The sequence below is a fragment of the Symphalangus syndactylus genome, chromosome 20 (assembly GCF_028878055.3).
Source record: "Symphalangus syndactylus isolate Jambi chromosome 20, NHGRI_mSymSyn1-v2.1_pri, whole genome shotgun sequence".
In the NCBI taxonomy this organism is placed as follows: domain Eukaryota; kingdom Metazoa; phylum Chordata; class Mammalia; order Primates; family Hylobatidae; genus Symphalangus; species Symphalangus syndactylus.
In genome coordinates, this window is record NC_072442.2 from 50,647,630 (window position 1) to 50,664,155 (window position 16,526).

The following is a 16,526-nucleotide window of genomic DNA, read 5'->3' on the forward strand; positions in this document are numbered from 1 at the left end:
TGCCCCGCCTCCCGGGGTTGCCAGCTGGACTGTGGCACCCCCCAAAGGACCCCACATGTCACTGTTCCCCCGCAGGGCTTCCCACGGCACGACATGGAGACCTGTGGTTGCGAGGCTCCCTGGGGTTCGGCTTGGACCGCGATGGGGCTGGGCCCTGGCCTCCTAACGGGGCTGCCGTCTGGGGCTGTAGCTGGGGGGGCGCCCTCCCCCCTGCCCGCGACTCGGAGCACCCCCACCCCTCCCCTGCCGGGCCAGGCTGGGCGGCGTTGTTGGCGGGGGCCCCGGTGGAGGCCCGGCCCGGGCGGCGCCCGCCATGAACGGGCTGTCGCTGAGTGAGCTCTGCTGCCTCTTCTGCTGCCCGCCCTGCCCCGGCCGCATCGCTGCCAACCTCGCCTTCCTGCCGCCGGAGGCCACCTACTCCCTGGTGCCTGAGCCCGAACCGGGGCCTTGTGGGGCCGGGGCCGCCCCCTTGGGGACCCTGCGGGCCTCCTCGGGCGCACCCGGGCGCTGTAAGCTGCACCTGACGGAACACGCCGACTTCCAGTACAGCCAGCGCGAGCTGGACACCATCGAGGTCTTCCCCACCAAGAGCGCCTGCGGCAACCGCGTCTCCTGCGTGTATGTTCGCTGCGTGCCTGGCGCCAGGTACACGGTCCTCTTCTCGCACAGCAACGCCGTGGACTTGGGCCAGATGAGCAGCTTCTACATTGGCCTGGGCTCCCGCCTCCGCTGCAGCATCTTCTCCTACGACTACTCCGGCTACGGTGCCAGCTCGGGCAGGCCTTCCGAGAGGAACCTCTATGCCGACATTGACACCGCCCGGCAGGCCCTGCGCACCGAGTGAGGGCGACCCTGGGGGCAGCTCAGCCTGGGCACACCCAAGAGGGGACCAGGCCTGGGGCCGGGGGGCGGGCTTCCCTGGGAGGAAGGTGGGCGCCCCTGCAGGAGGGGAGCCACAGTGGATGCACAGGGCCAGAGAGCCGGACAGGCGAGCTTGGGTGTGCGGGTGCCGCCTCCACATGGCTGAGCTGTGGCCAGGCGATCCTCCCACACCCTGGCCTGTGGAGCCAGGCTCCTTGGGAACCCCTGGCCTGAGGACGGGAAGGGGCTGAGCTTGTCACAGGGGCGTGGATGCCACCCGGCGGGAGTGAGTGGGTGGTGTCTGGGGGTCTGTGCACGTGTGGCTGGGAGCCCATCGGCCGAGGCAGCACTTGGGGCCAAGTGAGGCGAGGCTGCTGTATCCAGGTCCCCAGGCCTGGCCCATGAGGCCCTGTGGCTGTGGAGCTTGGCCATCCCGGGGCAGGGCCTGCAGGGTCAGGTGCAGACCCCCAGCACACACCTGAGGTCTGGGCCAGCCTCAATTCCAGATCCAGCGCTCCTAGTCATCCAGGTCCCCAGCCCTGCGCTTGCCTGGGCCTTTCACCGGTGTTTGAGCACCGCCCGGGCCAGTGCTGCTTTGGAGGAGGAGACCCGGGTAGGCCTCTGGTGGCCTTTCCTGCTTGCCATCCACTGGGGCTGTCTCGTCCTGGCCCTCCCCAGCCCACTGGTCTGACCTGCTCCCGCAGGGACCAGGCACAGCTCTGAGAAGTCGGAGGCCCTGGGGAGGTGGGGTCCTCGTTGCCTTGGTGATATCGCAGGCAGTCCCTGCTGTGGGCCTGGGAGCTGGTCCCTGGCACCACCCTGGCTCTGGGGGCCTCCCGGCAGTGTGGGGCGCTGACACCAACCACCACTTCATGCGACTTCCTCGGCCCCTCGTCTCTACTGCCCGGGCCACTGGCAGAGTCACACCTGCCATGGCCAGCTCTGAGCTCTGTCTGCTCGGCCATCTGTCCTGCTGCCACTTTGTCCTGCAGGAACCTAGGCCCAGAGCTGTGAGGGGGAGGCCAGAGTGTGCCCAGGGCCTCCACTGGGGATGTGTCCTGTTTGTTTGAGTGGTGACATCCAGGTGGCAGCTGGGGGCTCCTGCCTGTAGCAGGCGACAGTGCTGGGCTGGCTCAGCACACTACTGACCATGGCTGCCAGGGAGCAGGCCAGGGAGGCTGAGGCAGAGCTGGGGCCACAGGCACAAGCCAGGCAGCATCCTTTGGGGCATGGGTGAGTGGTGAGCTGTGGAGTGCTGCCAAGAGGCTGGGATTCCAGGCCAGGGACGGGGACAGCCCTGCTGGTGGAGTCCGAATGCCAGGCAGAGGGGACGCACACCTGCCCATGCTCCTGCCTTGCAAGAGGGCATCTGCCTGGGATCAGAGCCTGGAACGTGTGGGAGGAGAGTTGTGGGGTCCCAGCATGGGCAGGGTGGCAGGTGGGTCCCGTGTGGTTGGGACTGGGCACGAGGAGGCCTTGTAACTGGTGCTGGATCAGCTGGGTCAGGGGCCGCACACCAGTGACCTGGGGGTGGGGGTGGCCTTGGGTGGGAGCTGGTGGTGCTGAGGTGGCCGAAGACTTGTCCACTCTCAAGGGAAGGTGCTGGTGGGAGGGGGTGCCACCTCTGCAGCCACCACCCTCAATGCTGACCTGGGTTGCACTGGCATCTCATTGGGCGTGGGGACTCCAAGAGTCCAAAATTGGGTGGAGACATTTGGGGACACAGCTGCCTGAATTCCTCATGGCCAAGGGGGTGGGCAAGGGCTACAGGGAGGAAGAGTGTCAGCTGTCCTGGCCAGTGCACCAGGAATGGCTTTCTAACCCGGGCATAAAGGCGTGAAGCATTCAGGATGTGGGGGGCACACAGTTCCCAGTGTGCACCTAGGGGTGACCAGGATGAGGAGAGGCGTCAGGGCCTCCCCTACACCTGCCCCAGGGGCACTCCGTAGGCAGGATCCCTGCAGATCCTAGCTAGGAAACGCCAGTGAACGGCAGCGCCAGGGAACAGGGCAGGGCCGCTGGCTTCGCCCACTGCCGCGGTGTTGGGGGATTGGGGGTGGCCCTCGGGACTGGTGTGGAGCCTGGGCCTGACCCACTGACTTGGCTGAATGGGGAGACTGGAGGGTCGCACCCGGAGCTGGGCCCGGGGACGCCCGCTGGCGGGAAGGGTGCGTGCGCGTCGGAGGCCGCGGCTGACCCTGCTCTGGCGTCGCCAGGTACGGCATCAGCCCGGACAGCATCATCCTGTACGGGCAGAGCATCGGCACGGTGCCCACCGTGGACCTGGCCTCGCGCTACGAGTGTGCTGCGGTGGTGCTGCACTCGCCGCTCACGTCGGGCATGCGCGTCGCCTTCCCCCACACCAAGAAGACCTACTGCTTCGACGCCTTCCCCAACATCGAGAAGGTGTCCAAGATCACGTCGCCCGTGCTCATCATCCACGGCACGGAGGACGAGGTGATCGACTTCTCGCACGGGCTGGCGCTCTACGAGCGCTGCCCCAAGGCGGTGGAGCCGCTGTGGGTGGAGGGCGCCGGGCACAACGACATCGAGCTCCACAGCCAGTACCTGGAGCGCCTGCGTCACTTCATTTCCCAGGAGCTGCCCAGCCAGCGCGCCTAGCGGTGGCCCCAAGCGGCCGGACCTCAGCAATAAGGCGGCCCCCGGACCTCGCCCCGCGCCGGCACCCCAGGGGCTGCATGTGGACCCCCGGGCGGCCCAGGGGACCCCGCCCCGACCCAGGGGCTGTGGACCATGTACAGGCAACAGAGCTGCTCACTCCTTTCCTTTTGGAAGCAAGAAGAAATACGTGAAAACGGAAATGAAAGATTTAAAATTAAAAAAAAAAGAAAGAAAATAAATCTCAGAGATGTTAAATAATTTTCCAAAGGTGATTTAAGTAGATATTGACAGAGCCTCTTTCTAAAAAGCTAGAAAATCAAACATCATTTCCCAGGACTTCTAGGGAAAAGGGGGGACTTGAGAAGCTAGTTGCATTTATTCCCATATTTACTTCACAGACCAGCTCTTGGATATTGGCTTCAAAAATTATAAAAATAATAAAAATAAATGTTTTTTTGGAAAAAATTAAAAAAAAAAAAAAAGAAAAGAAATGTGCCTTGGTACATGGCCTCTAAGTATTTTATCAGTTTGAAAAGCAAAAAGGGATTGACTTTGCCACAGTAAAACTCTGGAAGTCCCTGCACATAATAAGCATTCGGGAAGCCTCAGGGGTGATGGTGGTAAAATGATAATGTCCTGATAGCTCTTCTAAGAGGCGTTTATCCCTGCACTAGGGATTCTTGAGACATTCTATGATACTACCGTGCTGCACTCTTTCTTGTTTTCTAGTCTTGAAGTCTAAGTGGCAGAATGACACTAGATGAGCCATTAGGTTAGAAATTTAAAACGTTTGAAGCAACATAAACAAGTGAGTTGTCAAACAGCCGAAAGTGAAGTTTTAACAGCCAAAATGTGACAAATATAAACACAGGGTCATCAAAGTGCAGGCATTCTAGTAATACATAGAGGTTTGGAGATTTGTACGTTTTTCTTCTTATACTTTCATTCATTCATTCAGCAAATACCTATTTTATGACAGAGACTGTAATTAGGCAGAGGAATAAAAAATTGTAAGACAAGTCCCAGCCTTCGATGGGCTCCATATATATAGCCTAGAAGGAGTCCAGTAAAGAAATAAATGAAGAAATAAATTCAATAAAGCATAATTAGATCCATAACAACTCGATTTGGTATTCATGATGTCAGCAGTCTGTGAGCAGTCATGCAGTGACGTGCAGTAATTTTAATTCTGCTGAGGCACTGAATGAACTGATGGGCTGAGAATAATAAGCAGAAACAAGGCACCAAACAAAAACAGACCAGCTGACTTCTTGTTGCCCGTGTCTCAGAGATGCATAGTTCTCCATGGTAGCCACCAGCACAGCTGCCTTCTTGTGATAAAATACTTTCTCAGTATTGTCTGGGAGAAACAATCTTGATACAAAAGCCAGATGCTATTGATGATGGAAATGAGGAAAAATTAAATTCTTCTAAGGAAGCAATTGCTCTTATCCAGAAAACAGAAGCATTTTGAGAGGAAGAATAATGCTGTATTGGACACCACCATGGAAAATCATGAAGTGCTCAGAATGTAGCCCTCATGAATAGGATAAGCTTTATTCCATGTGCCTTGTGCAATGGTAGGTGAAAGATGTCAGGAGACGATTCATAAAGGAGGTGGTCTTGGATCAGATTCTTGGAAGATAAGTCACGTGCTAACCCTCTGACTAAGGTCAAGTGTTAATAAAGTGCCTGACCTGTTTGGAAAATACAGGTTGAAAAACCAAAGGAACTTGTGTTTCTGGCCAAGATGGAGTGATAAGGACTGGACTGACTCTCTGGCCGGAAACAACAACAACAAAAGAAGCAAACAAAAAAATATCGACAAAATATACAGAACAACGGTTTTCAAGACACTGGACATTGGACAACAAAGAACAGTGATCTCTGAGAGACAAGAAATGAATGAGATGAATCCTGTAATAGCCTCAGCTCATACCACTGAGTTTCCAGTTCATGACTCAAGGAGGAGAAATCCAGGAAGAACTCAGTGAACTCCCTGAGTTGAGGAGAAAGAGCTGAGTTTGGGCAGTCTAAGGATGCTAGGGGTCATAGGACGAAAGTACCAAAGAGGAGAGAGAGAGAGAGAGAGAGCCCTTGAAAACTCAGTAGAGTACTGATTGGTCCACTTGTGTAAGAACAAAAACAACGTGAGACCCAGGGAAAGGACCAGTCAAAAGAATTTGAGGGAACAATACTTTGTGCTCACACAAGGGTGGAAGTAATACCTGTTTCCACCATCCAAACTGGAAAAACTCATAATTAAGTAGGCTAGTCAGAAAGGCCTTGATTCAGTAGTGGGCAATAATTAGCTCTAGACCTGCCTAACAAATCTCAAAAGCAAAATCAGAAAGGATCAAATTGTTTCCAAGTAATTTAACTGTACTGTAAAACAAAGCTCAAAAATATTTGTAGGAAGACAAAAATATCCAGCACCCAACAAGGTGAAATTCACAGTGTCTAGCATCTGATCAATATAACCAGGCGTGCAAAGAAATAGGAAAAATGACCCACAATGAGAAGAAAATCAATCAAGTGAAACAAACCCAGAGCTTACACAGATGTCAGAATTAGCAGTCAAGCAAATTAAAGTGGTTATTATAACTGAATTCAAGTTGAAAAAGTTAGGTAGAGACGTGGAATGTGTGTAACCAGAAATCTCCAGCAATGACATTCATAGGTATGTCAGGGCTGGGCGCAGTGGCGCAGGCTGGTAATTCCAGCACTTTGGGAGGTGCAGGCGGTTGGATCACCTGAGGTCAGGAGATCAAGACCAGCCTGACCAACATGGTGAAACCCCATCTCTACTAAAAATACAAAAATTAGCAGGGCGTGGTGGCACATGCCTGTAATCCCAGCTACTTGGGAGGCTGAGGCAGGAGAATTGCTTGAACCCAGAAGGCAGAGGTTGCAGTGAGCCGAGATCGCGCCACTGAACTCCAGCCTGGGCAACAGAGTGAGACTCGGTCTAAAACAACAACAACAACAACAACAAAAAGAACAACAAAAACAAACAAAAAACCTTTGAACTTGAACTGGAATTATAAAATTGACCTAGCAACCTGAGGCTCTCTCCATCTCACTCACTTCCAGTCCTCTAGGTCCAGCTATGACTGAGGTCAGCAGTCAGCCTGGGGTCCCCCACCCCATCTCAGTCGAGGGCTCCCTCTGGGTGAAGAACAGCTTGGCACAGGCTCCCAGGCACACAATCTCTTTCATGTCAGGTGACAGGATTGTGATGTTTGCAGTTTTGTGGGATGAAAACACACGCAACAAAACTTTGGCCAAGGGTTTATTTCTGTGACATGCTGAGCCACTTACCTTCTGCCCAGAACTATAAGGTAAAAATTTACTTTTATGATTTTGCAGCCATCTATGGAGCATGTGGTATGAGTCAGAATTGGTGTTTTTGCCCAATTTAGAGACTAGTGCAGAAGACAGACAAAGAAAAAGACAACTCAGGTCTAATCCATTGTGCTTTTTGTGGGGAAGCGTGGCATGCTGTAGGAATATAAGAGACAGATTAGTAACCAGTCCTCTCAGGGAGTTTAAGAACTTTCCAAAAAATAACAACCTGAGACCTGGAGGACAAATGAGAGTCAGGGAGACAAAGAGCAGATGCAGGTCACAAGAGAATTTCCAGGGTTAGAACACCAGTGCCAGGGTCTGAAGGTAGAGAAACCGTGAGTAGTAACCTACCCATCACCTAGAATGGAAAATGTACTGGGACATAGTTCAAAGCACCATCATGCTACCTTTTGGGTTACAGGGAAAAAGGATCTTAATTGGCTAAGAAACAGGCCATAAACAGGTTTTTATTTTGTTCTATTTTGTTGTTTTTATTGCACAACTTCTTAGACCCTTAGGAGCCCTTTTATATGTTTACCAACAAATCCTGCAATGGGCCTTTTTCCTCCCTGACAAGTACTTAGTGTGGCCCATGGAGCCCAGAGAGGGTAGAGCCATATTGGTGAAAGTGCTCAGCTGGAGCACAGAGAACAAAGTGGATGAGAACTCCAGCCAGCACTGGGGGGTCATTCCTGTGGCTCCTTGAGCAGCCCTCAGCAGCACTCCTTGTACCAGCTTTCAGGGACAAACTGGCACTTGATCAACCTTGCCATCAAGACTGTGGCTCCTATTCACAATAGCAAAGACTTGGAACCAACCCAAATGTCCATCAGTGATAGACTGGACTAAGAAATGTGGCACATATACACCATGGAATACTATGCAGCCATAAAAAAGGATGAGTTCATGCCCTTTGTAGGGACATGGATGAAGCTGGAAACCATCATTCTGAGCAAACTATCGCAAGGACAGAAAACCAAACACTGCATGTTCTCACTCATAGGTGGGAATTGAACAATGAGAACACTTGGACACGGGGTGGGGAACATCACACACCGGGGCCTGTCATGGGGTGGGGGGAGCAGGGAGGGATAGCATTAGGAGATATAACTAATGTAAATGACGAGTTAACGGGTGCAGCACACCAGCATGGCACATGTATACATATGTAACAAACCTGCACTTTGTGCACACATACCCTAGAACTTAAAGTATAAAAAAAAAGAAAAAAAAGAACCTTGAGTTAGATGTACACTTAGCAACATGGTTAGATTTCAGAAGCAGTGTCGAATAAAAATGAAAAACAATGAGGTCTTAGAGCACGATATCATTTGTATGGATTACAAATATATCCACACTCAAAAGAATAGTATATATTAAAAATATTATCAAAAAAAAAGACTGTGGCTCATGGATGGTTGCAGGACAATTATTCCTACCCCAACTACTTTTTCTAGCCAATGAGGTGCTAAATAATGAGAGTTATTATTATTACTCAGTGCCCTTCCGAAGTAAGTGTTCTGTTCTTTATAAATGTTTTCCTGTTGATATGGTTTGGTTCTGTGTCCCCATCCAAATCTCATTTTGTAGCTCCCATAATTCCCACGTGTTATGAAAGGGACCCAGTGGGAGATGACTGAATCATGGGGGTGGGTCTTTCCCATGCTGTTCTCATGATAGTGAATGGATCCTCATGAGATCTGATGGTTTTAAAGACGGGGGTTTCCCTGCACAAGCCCTCTCTCTTTGCCTGCTGCCATCCACGTAAGATGTGACTTGCTCCTCCTTGCCTTCTGCCATGATCGTGAGGCCTCCCAAGACATGTGGACTGTAAGTCCAATAAACTTCTTATTTTTTAAATTTTCCAGTCTTGGTATGTCTTTAACAGCAGCGTGAAAGCAGACAAATACACCTGTTATCTGATTTTCAATAGGCCTTGCATTGGGCGCTAAAGAAATGCCATATTGGTTCAGTGTTCAAAGAAAAATGTTAACGGTCAAGCTCATTTCGCTTTTGGGAGTTTGTGGTTCTGGGCCCGGGGCTGTATACTTAGAGGGCCCACCTCAACTCTTTCTACAGCAAAGCTACTCAAAGTGTTGTCCCCACATGGGACCAGTGCCAATTCACAAACTTTTAAAGGGTTGTGGTGAAGTGAGTACAGACAGTGAGAATAAAACTTTAGAACACTTGATAGAAATTTGGTGCTGTTGTGGCATCCAAGTGCATGATAGTGGGCACGTTCCATCTCCCATGGCCCACCTGTATGTCATGTCACTGACTGTGATGAATTAGAAATAAAGAACAAACAAACATGGTGCTTCACCCCAGTTGGTTTGAGAAGTCCTCCTTGACACTATACCTCAGAGCACTCCACAAATCCATGGGACTCTCTACAGATCCATAGCATTCTCCAGAGAACCACAAGACTCTCAGAAAATGCCTGAGAGTCTCTATAGAGTCAAGCAACTCCCAAAGAATCCCAGGAATCTTCTCAATCTCTCTGGCCTTAACCACTCTCCTCCTTTAGAGATGAAACTGAGCCAACTATTACAGTCCATTTTCAGGTCCCAGACAACCAGTGGAACAAGTGGAAGTCAATTTGCTACTGCCAGGGATAATCACCTCTGCCCCTGCTGGCATAGAGACCTATTTGTAAATCTAATGCATTTGGTGTCTAACCCCAAGTCCAGGATTGTTAATGTATTAGTTAGTGTTTGCCGTGTAACAAGCCACCCCAAAACTTAGTGTGTCTTAACACAACAAATTACTCCTTTTCAGAATATTGAGGGGTAGCTGGGCTTTATTTGGCATCCATTCTCATCTAGGTCAGGCACAGCTATTCTCTGCTGTGATGGCTCATGTGTCTAGGACCTTAGCTGGGATGGCACAGGCAGTTCAGATCTCTCTCAGTGCTGCCTCTCAATATCCAGTGGCTTGTCCAGGCTTGCTCAGATGATGGTGGAAGGGTCCCCAGCAGCAACAGAGCAAATCCCAGTGAGAATGCTCTTTTAAAGCCTCTGCTTGTGTCACACTGTTAATGTCCCATTTGCTAAAGGAGGTCACATGGCCAGGTCCAAGCTCAAAGAGTGGAGGAATCAGACCTCACCTCTTGATGAGGGAAGCAGAAATGCCACATTGCAAGGGGGCATGCACACAGGGATGGGGAGCATTTGGGGCTACTTTTGCATGCTAATGAAGACTGAAGAGGCTGTGTGATGTTTGCTTTCAGCCTGTAGCTGTTGCTCAATAAATATCTATTGAATGAATATTATTTTAAGAGGACTTCAGCTTTCCTTTCTTTCACATAGTTGAGGTCACGATGTCCAAAATACAGTTCTCCCAGACTCTGGTTCTGGCTGTGGGTGACTTTGGATGTCAAAAACACTTAGTCATCTTCTGTTTACTCTCTCATCATGGAAGAAGCTGCAAAGGTCAGTGACCTTAGTAAAAGGAATTATATGACTTTTGTTTCCTTTATACAAGAAACCACTGGCGTAGATGATGAACAGACATTTCAATGTGCAATTATTAAGTAGAGACCTGCCAGATTGGGTTCTATTGAGGTATTCGCATATAACATTGTGTGGAAAAGGTAAGGAATGATAATCAGACACTGAAATTGTTGGGTGAAAAGGGGTCTCTCAGTCCCCTGAGTGGGAGCATATCACGTGGACTGCCACTGCGCTTATGCACTGGCTGAGGCACCAGGTTATTTGATATAGCTCCAAGGCTGAGCAGTCCATGCATTCAGCCTCCTAACAGGTCTTCGTTCTCAGCTTGCTGGGGTGAAGGTTTTTTCACAAGGCCTTCCAGTTGGTGGTGTATCCCTGGCAATCCACATGAACCACTTTCCCCTGGGTTCTTTGGAAGAAACTCTTCCCTGGGTGATGAGGAAGTTGGGAAGGCCTGTGTAATGAGGCCACCAGGATGCTTCCATTTCTCTGGAGGATTTCCTGCCCCTCCCTCATGCACAGATCCTAGCGGCATTGCTGGGCTTCTGTGTCCAGTTCCAGGTTCCTCTGCATCCCACCCTTCCTGGCCCATATGTGGGGGTTTGTTCCAGGAGGGGGTCTGATCAGAAAAAAAGACAACAAGAGGCAATAAATTACAACAAACTTTATTGGTGGGCCTTGGACAGGGTTTCAGGATGGGGAAAATCCTTCACAGCTGGGGATCTTCCAGGGACCACTATCCAGAAAGCTAAAGAGAAAAGGGAACTCCTGGGGCAGGGGGACGTGGAGACAGGGCTTATTAGTCTAGGTGATACCAACATCACTCAGCAGTGTGGTGAGGAGTCTCCAGGGCAGAGAGCTCTGAAGGGCCATAGCAGCTCGGGGTCTTAGAGCCACAAGGCTCTATGGTATCCATAGCAGCTGATGGGAGTGAGGTTTCATGGGGCATGCAAAGCAGGCAGGTTCCAAGTGTCTACAAAGGCTGCTTGTTTGAGCTACTTTAAGAATAACTGGATGTGCAAAAATTAGAATTTGAGGCCAGTGGGCTTTTGAGCTGATGGTTCCCAGCCTGCTGTGAAGAAATAAACCACCTAGGGGTCAATACCCAGAGGCCATCGTGGGCTCATTTATAGAATGCCTTACCTGGGTTCTGGGCAGTTCTTCCAAAGACTGTGACAAGGTCACTCCCTGAATTGAATCACTGTGTTCTTCCCCAAATGGGAAATAAACATATGACGAGGGCGAGCCTGAGCCCCACTGGGAACGATGTCTCTCCTGTGGAGAACCGCATGACCTCAGACCACATCCACCCAGTTCCTTACTCGGAATCACAGCAACACATTTCTTTGGCATCTCTCTTCAATGTTGGCTTCTATGGATGTTTTCTGTTCCCTCTTCGCTGGCCTGGAGTCCTTAAGCCTCTACCTCCTGCCTTCAAATCTGCCTTTTCATTTCCTGAAGCGACTGTCGTCAGCTCGCCTCCATGGTTAGAGACTAGAATCGTGGAGCCCAATGTTTCCAACAGTGAGGTCCGTGGAAGCTAAGTCTTTTTTTTTTTTTTTATTTTTTGAGACGGAGCCTTGCTCTGTCGCCCAGGCTGGAGTGCAGTGGCGCAATCTCGGCTCACTGCAACTTCCGCCTCCCAGGTTCACGCCATTCTCCTGCCTCAGCCTCTCCGAGTAGCTGGGACTACAGGCGCCCGCCACCACGCCCGGCTAATTTTTTGTATTTTTAGTAGAGATGGGGTTTCACCGTGGTCTCGATCTCCTGACCTCGTGATCCGCCCGCCTCAGCCTCCCAAAGTGCTGGGATTACAAGCGTGAGCCACCGCGCCCGGCTGGAAGCTAAGTCTTGGAGGTAACCTGGGAATAAAAATTCCGTGGTCCCATACATTTAGAAAATGCTTTGTAATCGAGTTCCCTCCCAGCGATTCCCAAGACACAGTTGCAGGTTAAATGATCCAAGATTAGACAGGAGTGAAGCAGGAGAGCATGGGGACTGTCCCCTGGGGAGGATGGGTAGAAACACTTTGCTGGGACAAGGAATTCGAAAACAACCTGGGGTCTCCCAGTAATCAAGGAGCTCACAAAATCATAGAATTCAGATAGTCAAGTGATTGCGGTTTCATTACGGTTTCACATTGTGAGGCTGGAACATGAGAGAGAGAGAGAGAGAGAAAGAGAGAGGGAAAAAAAATGGAAGGGGATAGAGAGAGGTAAAGGGAGGGAGGGTAGGGAAAGCAAGAGGGAGAGGGATTCTGAGAAAGAAGGCAATGCGGTAGGTGATAGACCATTGGCAACCACGAGAGTTTTCTCCCTCGGTCAAATTGACCATAAATGTCAGTGCAGTTTTACTCATCCGAACCACATGTCTGACCACGCTCTTGCTGTGGGTTGGAGGGATTCTCATATTTAAAGTCACATACCTAAACCAATGAACTGTTGGCTCATTCAGGCTCCCTCCAGATCAAGAAACTTCAAAACCACTTCTCTTTTTTCCTTTTGTTTTTCTTAATCTCCCAATGTATTTAAATAAGTACAAGGTTCAGTTATTAAACTCATGGTCTATATAAATGCCTACATTTTACCATCAACATTGTAAGATGCACAGCTCATTCCAATACTGCCATACCACCTCTGTGCTTGGAGTGACTCCACTTGGGGTCAGTGCAAAAGATGAAGCAAGACCTGGCTCATGGCCCTCCCAGTGCCTCCCTGGGGTTGACGCAGTGTGCATTTCCTACACTGAAGTTACAGAGTCACAGACTCCTTATGATGGAGGCAAGAGGCTGAGATGTGCGATCGCTCGTCACAATGAATCCTGTTATGTGTTCAGCTCCATGCAGTTATTTCTCCCATTTAATGTTAGAACTTGGAAACACAATGTTGAACAAATTCTGTCGTATTGCATTCTTCAGTCTTTGCATTCTTTCAGTTTTACTTTCATTTTTGTCACAGTGGTACTCAAAAACTGTACATTTGGTGGAATTTAGTGGTCAAGAACCTGGGGTCTTGGCTTCAAGTGGTCAAAGTTTATATATTGGCTCCACCATTTTCTCACTGTGTGGGTGTCTTGGGGGTCATGGCAGTTCTCCCCTCATGGGATTGTTGGAGGTATTTAATGAGAGGGTTAGCACAGTGCCTGGCACACAGCCAGTGCTCAACAAATTATAGGTGTGTTATTTTGTATCCATCACAAATGGCTCTTCATTTCATTAAACATTCTTCTTGGACATTATTTTTAATACTTACATAATATTTCATCTTATGACTATACCAAAAGTTACTCAATCATTCCTCTAGTCTTTGAGATTTAGGATGTTCACACTTTTCTTTGTTATAAAATGTGTCACCTTTATTTGGCTATAAATACCATTATAGCCAAATTTTTGCATATCCATGACTTTCTAAAGATACATTTCTAGAATTTTAATTTCTGAGCCCAAAATTTAAAGTAAAACAATTACATGAGGCCCAGGCTTACCACTGAAATCCTCTAGATTAGATATTTCCTAGTCTAACAATGAAGAGTAAACATTCTTGAAGTTTTGCCCAGCTTTCCCTTGAACGTCTCGAAAGGATTTGACCTTTGTCTATGAACTTCCCTGGTTTAGCTGAGGTTTCACACTTGATAAGTGGTTCAGGAACTCGGAGATGAAGAAAACATCTGGCCTCCAGTTCATTTTAAGTACAACTGGTGCTCCCTCGGCTCAGAAGTGCACACAGAATGATGCATTGTGGGGACTATGATGTATCGTGCCGCTTGTCTTCCCAGGGTCCCATCCAGGACCACTCGTGTTCACCTTGTCCTTGATGGAGATTAATGCCCCATTTCTTGGTGTGGCTTCGACTGCCTGAAGCAAGCATTTCCTTGGGTTACATGGGCCTTCCTGTGCACCTCTCTCAATAAGGACAATCTCTCACATCAAGCCAAGGCTGCTTTTCTCGACATTGCTATGCCTGGTCTGCAGTGGCCTAGAAAATCCCTGCATTCCTCCCCATTCCGTCCATTCCCGTGTGGCAAGATTGCTCTGCTTCCCCATTTTATTTGAACCTATGCCCTACTGGAGCAGAAGCATTTTCACTTAGGAGTAAACAGTCTTAGAAAAGTTTTAGAGTTTGCAATCCCAAGTACACATCCCTTTCTGACTCTTGCTTAAATTGCTCCCGAACCCTCTAGCTGCTAGCTCATGAGATGTCAGAGAAAAGACTGCTTTCCCCCCTCCACTTGCCTCTGTGGAATCTGGCTTTCCTAAGCAACAATGCATTTGTGAACAGAGAATCCTTTGTACTTGGTCTGGTCCCACTGCCACAACATAATTCTGTGATTTCTCTCTCCCACAGGTGAAGGAGTTAAAGATACAATTTACTCCAAGATACCTTTCTGTATTTTAAAGATGTCATTTAGGGAACAGTCCTGTGCCAATGTGAGTTTTTTTGTGTGTCTTTATGTTGCTTTCTGACTGCGTCTGTGTTGTTCATAAAGAATATCTTCTAGGGATTGGGACCTGACATAGTTTCAAACTTGCTTATTTGTAGAAGATTCTGTCACAGAAGTCAAACTGGCTCCTTCTGTTCCTTTTACTCTCCCTTCTCCTTCTCTTCCCTCCCCTCTTCCTATCTATATCTCCCTCCCTCCCTCTCTCCTTCCTTCTTTCCTTCCTTCCTTTCTTTCTTCCTTCCTCCCTCCGCTCCTTCCCTCCCTCCCTCCCTCCCTCCTTCCTTCCTTCCTTCCTTCCTTCCTTCCTTCCTTCCTTCTTTCCTCCCTCCCTCCCTCCCTTCCTCCCTCCCTTCCTTCCTCCCTCCCTCCCTCCTTCCTTCCTCCCTTCTTTCCTCCCTTCCTTCTTTCCTTCCTTCCTTCCTTCCCCTCTGCCTTCTTTGTCTGCCTTGCTTGTTGTTTCAACAAGCTGCTCTCACTCAACATCAAAATAGTCTAGCTGAGTCTAGATGAGGCAGGACTGACTTTTGAGGACCCTTCCAGGCCAGCTGTGTCCAGGGCTGGCCAAGAACTCCCACACAGGCTGCTGGCTATGAGGACACAGGAAAGACTTCATTCTTAGTGTAAACACTTTTCAGATATTGACTGAGCACCTGGTGGGATAGATGCTCCAACAACAACTTCATCACTTGGACAAACAGCAAATTCAGACTTGCCTCTGGTTTTCTCTCTGGGGAGCCTGCGTAGTGAAAATATTACAGGTTTGGGAGTCAGAGGAACTGACTTTTTTAAGCCCCAGCCCTGGCATTCACTAGCTAGTCCCTGGAGGAAACACTGTAAATTCTCCAAGCCTCAGTTTCTTCACATAGAAAATGATTACAATGATTCCCCTTAAATAAGATACTGCTATATGTTAACAGCATTTTATTAGCTATAAAGTGCAGAAAGGCTTCCTCCCTCTTCAAGAGTCTGCTGGGATTCCACTGTCATGGACAACATTTCATTGTTATGAAATTAAATTGTCACCTACAGGCAGGGTTCTGCCAGTGCTGGTGCTATACAGACATATGGAATGCAAAAGTCCCCGCAGGAGCACAAAGCCTTGTTGGCAGGATGAGACAGGATTCTTGAAAGCTGTACTAATGTGACTGGTGCTGAAAACAAATGGATTTCTTAGGATATGTTCTTACTTTCTGATGGAAAAAGAAACATGAATGCATAACTATGTACAATGTGAGAACATCTTTCATACGAATAGGACATTAAATGACAGTGTCTATGGAGGCGTGATGAGAAGATATGCTGGGAACGTGCTGGGCACAATTAGGGGCGCGGCAGAATGTGAGATAGCCCAGGCTGTGAGTACGGGATCTGTAGCCAGAATGCCTGGTTGGAATCCGCCTCTGTCATTTCTTTGCAGTGTGTCTTGAGAAAGTGACTGAACATCTCGCTGTGCCTCAGTTTCTCCCTCTTCTAAAAGAGGATGATGGGGTGCCTATTTCATATGGTTGTGAGGATTAAGTGATTTGACGCATATAAAATGTTAAAGATGGTGCCTGGCATATGCTAAACACGAAGTAAATATAACCTATTATCATCATTATCAAGGACTTGCGGATAATGGATGCTACTGAGCCGACGGGGCGTGGTGGAGCAGAACAGCTCAGGTGCTGGAAATAGCCAGTCTCATTGACTCAACTGTGTTTCCTCAGAGAATCCCGATTCTCATTTTTCCTATCCATAAATGGAAGGGAGGATAGCAAGTAATAATCAATGTTATTTGGTGACTATTCTATGTGTTTATTT

The 16,526-nt window shown here is 49.1% G+C and overlaps 1 protein-coding gene across 1 annotated transcript; it reads left to right on the top strand.

Moving 5' to 3' along the window:
* The first annotated feature begins 45 nt into the window (after window positions 1–45).
* Window positions 46–4,449, top strand: LOC134731282 (alpha/beta hydrolase domain-containing protein 17A-like). Its single transcript, XM_055256961.2, has 2 exons — window positions 46–840; window positions 3,078–4,449. The coding sequence occupies exons 1-2, from the start codon at window positions 314–316 to the stop codon at window positions 3,481–3,483; spliced, it is 933 nt and encodes a 310-aa protein (XP_055112936.2). The 5' UTR covers window positions 46–313; the 3' UTR covers window positions 3,484–4,449.
* The last annotated feature ends 12,077 nt before the right edge of the window (window positions 4,450–16,526 follow it).